General features: G+C 33.7%; 1 protein-coding gene across 2 annotated transcripts in view; it reads left to right on the top strand.

Moving 5' to 3' along the window:
• The first annotated feature begins 793 nt into the window (after nt 1-793).
• The window catches only part of LOC117173228 (protein patched), a 53,484-nt gene continuing 50,637 nt past the window's right edge, over nt 794-3,640 (top strand). For both annotated transcript variants that reach the window (XM_033361690.1, XM_033361689.1), the window contains exon 1: nt 794-1,755. In XM_033361690.1, the coding sequence (XP_033217581.1) occupies nt 1,549-1,755 (207 nt within the window). In that variant the 5' untranslated portion in view covers nt 794-1,548. The remainder of the gene's footprint in view (nt 1,756-3,640) is intronic.

Below are 3,640 nucleotides of genomic sequence, written 5' to 3'. Positions count from 1 at the left end.
GGTTCAAACCCTGCCCACATTAAATTTGTTAGAACTCACTTTCTCGTGATTTTTAATTAATTCGCAAAACAAAAAATAAAAATATTTTGCGATAAAGTAGGATCCTATTTATTAGGAAGCTAATTAGGCAAAAGTCATCTGCATTAAAGATTTAACATTCACAAACTGGTAAAGATCTCAACAAATCTATCATATAATAATCAGTATAAATATACCTAATTTAACCATTATTTTTTGTTTGTTTGAATATTCAACTATTTGGTTAAAACTTGAACTATTTATTTTAAAAAATAACTACCTGGTAAAATGCAAAATGCATGTATTTTGTCGAAAATTAATCTTTATTGTAAAATTATAATTTTGTTTAAAGATTGAATTATTTTGTTAAAAATGTGTGTGTTTTAGTTGAATTTAACCAGTTTAAAATGTAACCACTCCATTTTTGGTCAAAAACATATATTTATAAATTGAAAATGCAATTATTTTGTTGAATATTAATCTCGTTTGATTAAAAATGTCATTCTTCATGAAAATCCTTTTTCTTATGGGTAGGCAGGTGTCAAAAATATCGAAAAATTAGTACCGTAGATTATAGATGGCCCCATATGAAGATTCTGCAAGGAATATTTCGGCCCAGAAGATCCCAAGTCGAGGGATTCTGTGTTGGGTACAGTCGTCCCTGATTGTTTGTGCGAGACTCGGATCTCTCGGGAGATGATCATCCAGGAGTGGGGGGTATCCGTCAACTATGGCCGGCGCAGAAGGCAGGCCAGGAAAGAAATGTGGCAGCGCTTTTCGTTTTAGTACTGACTTAGACTGCTGTAAGTGGTGGTCGTTTGCCCAACCGGTGCCGAAGTGGAGAACAAACGTGATTGCAGTAATCCCTCGCGTGACAAGACAGAAAAGTCAACTACAGTTGCCTTCACATCCGCGTCTTTGCAGAAGAATCCACTAGTGCTTGATCGCCATCGCAAGCCAATCCGCTAGGTCCACCACCTACATCTCGTGTGTAACCGGATGCCCAGAGTGGGCCCAACCGCCGTGGACGCCTGCTTTGTGCTCTTCTTCACGATTTCGGATTTCCGAGTCATTAAAAAAAGCCTTAAGGTGTACAGCCTCCTGGATTATCGAGGCCAGTGACTATTCCCCCAATTATTCCCACTGGCTCTCTCCAATCAGAGAGTCCTCGTGGGCCAAGTTTTTGAAAAGGCGCGCTTTTCGCGCCAAAGTCATCAGTGCCGCGAAGTGCATGCTAGGAGGGGGTGCGTGATAATATGAGCCATCGGGGCCCGTTTTTCTTGTGCGGTTTCGCCACCCGGGAGTAAGACAGAGCGAGTGTTTTTTGTGCTTTGATGATATTCAAGTGCGGAGGAGTGAAAGTGCGGACCCTGTGCCGAAGTAAGTCCATTTTTGGGCCCTGGATTACGCGGTGATTGTAGAATAGAGAAATTGCATTGAGGAAAGTTGAAGGAGGAAGAGAGGAGATAAGTGTGTATTTTTGTTAAAAATAGTAATACCGCGCGTCTCGGGGCAGATGCATGACGGATCATGACCGCTGCGTCCGGCCCTACAGGGATCCTAGCGGGACGCCCTTCTGATTGTCAGAGCCAGTTGCAAAATGGCACGGCTACCAAGGCCTCCAAAGACAACAAGAAGGTTGCCGTCCTCAAAAAAGGATGGAGCAAGGAAAAAGAGGACCTTGTCACCAGGACCAGCGTTATTGATGCCAAAGTCGCAATGGATCAGATTAACAAGGTAAACCATACTCTTGCTCTCATTTTATTCCTCTAGTCCACTTATCATCAATTTCATCTTCTTCATAACAATTTCACATAAAAGTGTGTTACGTACTTGTCAAAACAATGGCATTTAAAGCACTGACATTTCTTATAATCTTCATCTTGTGTTTTTGATAAAATGGTCTTATATTCGTGTTGTGTTTTTTATTCCTTTTGTACCCTTTTTAGTGACATTTATTGTTTTTATGTGAAAAATTAGCCCAGGTTTTTGTGCATTCTTTTCATTTTTATCTGCATCACACTTCCTTGGAAATATATCAAAACTTACCAAATATATTGACGAGTAAAGACATTATTTTGAAATGAAATTAAAACTTCCATAAAAGTGCATTAATTACATTTTTAATGAAATTAAAAAAATATATTTTACAAGTCTAGACTTTAAAAATTAATTGTAACTTTCAAAATACATCGAAGTGTCATTCGAGAATCTATTAAATGAGAAGTGAAACTTCAGTTACTTTATTGCAAATATTGAATTTTTAATACCTTTGATAGTGATCAATTGAAAGGTGGTACAGAACTAGGTAAACAATATGTTTATTGAAAATGGTTTATTGCATCAAATTTACTGAAAAAAATGAAATGCACATTGTCGTAAAATGATTTTTTCGACATATAATGTTTTGATACAATAATTTTTAAGGTGTAATGTTTTTTTAACCTGTTAGCATTGATATTTATTGAAATAATGATTATTTAAGACAACGTCCCTTATTTACGTAAGGATGATTTTTTAAATTGTTGACCCCATTCTTGAGTAAGATTTGATTATTTTTAACTCAATATGTTGACAATATGTCAATTATTTGCACTGTAAACGAAATTTCAGAGAAAATATAGGCTATTTAAGATATTTTACTAAATTTTAAACGTCTTCAAAGATTTTTAGAGATTTTAAGGAATTAAGAAAGATTTCCCCGGATTAAAATTGATTGTAAGGAATTTTCAGAGATTTTGAGATTTTTCAAAAGAAATCCCGGGATTTCAAGAATTTTTCAAAAGATTCCAAAATATAATTAATATTTCAAAAGACTGTATGGAATTTCAAATGATTTTTGAATGTTGTAAATGATTTCAATGGATTTTGAATAAATATAATTGCTTTAGAAATATTTTAATGAATTTTACAATATTTTAATGGATCAAAAAATATTTTAATAGATTTTTAATGTGTTTTAAGAGTTTTCACACATTTGAAGAGCTCTTATTGTTTCATGGAATTTGAAGGCTTTCAATTGATTATAAGGGATTTTAAAATATTATAAGCAATTTTGAAAACATCAAAATTTTCAAACCATTTCACAGAATTTCAAAAAATTCGAAGGAATTTCTACAGTTTTTCAATTACTTGATGAGGCTATTTTTTTTAAACTAACTGATTTGTTAAAACTGAATAATGTTCTTGAAAATTCATGTTATTTTGTTGAAAAATTGTTTTTTCTGATGGCAAATTCATCTTTTTGGTTGAAAATTCACTATTTAGTTACATTTTTATTTGTTGAAAATTAATTTTCTTACCTGAAAATATAACTATTCCATCTTCGATTTAAATCTTACGGAATCGCAACGAATTTAAAGAAATTTCCAGTTTTTAAAGGACTTCAATACCGAATTCCAAGGGTATTTATGTTAGTCGTTTGAAAGGGCTTTCAAGAGATTGTGTGCGTTATCCATGGAATTCCAAGGATTTCAATGAGTTTTCTTACGTTTTAAACCCTTTAAAGGCTTTTCAAAAGAATTAATGCAATTTCAAGAAATTTGGATTTTTTCCTAACAGAATAATTTTTTCGAATCAATCCTTTTTTATTCTAATTTAGCCCCCCCCCCCTCCGCCATCT

The sequence above is a fragment of the Belonocnema kinseyi genome, chromosome 5, assembly GCF_010883055.1.
Source record: "Belonocnema kinseyi isolate 2016_QV_RU_SX_M_011 chromosome 5, B_treatae_v1, whole genome shotgun sequence".
Classification (NCBI taxonomy): domain Eukaryota; kingdom Metazoa; phylum Arthropoda; class Insecta; order Hymenoptera; family Cynipidae; genus Belonocnema; species Belonocnema kinseyi.
The sequence above is the reverse complement of the archived record's forward strand: the minus strand, read 5'-3'. Positions and strand labels throughout refer to the sequence as shown.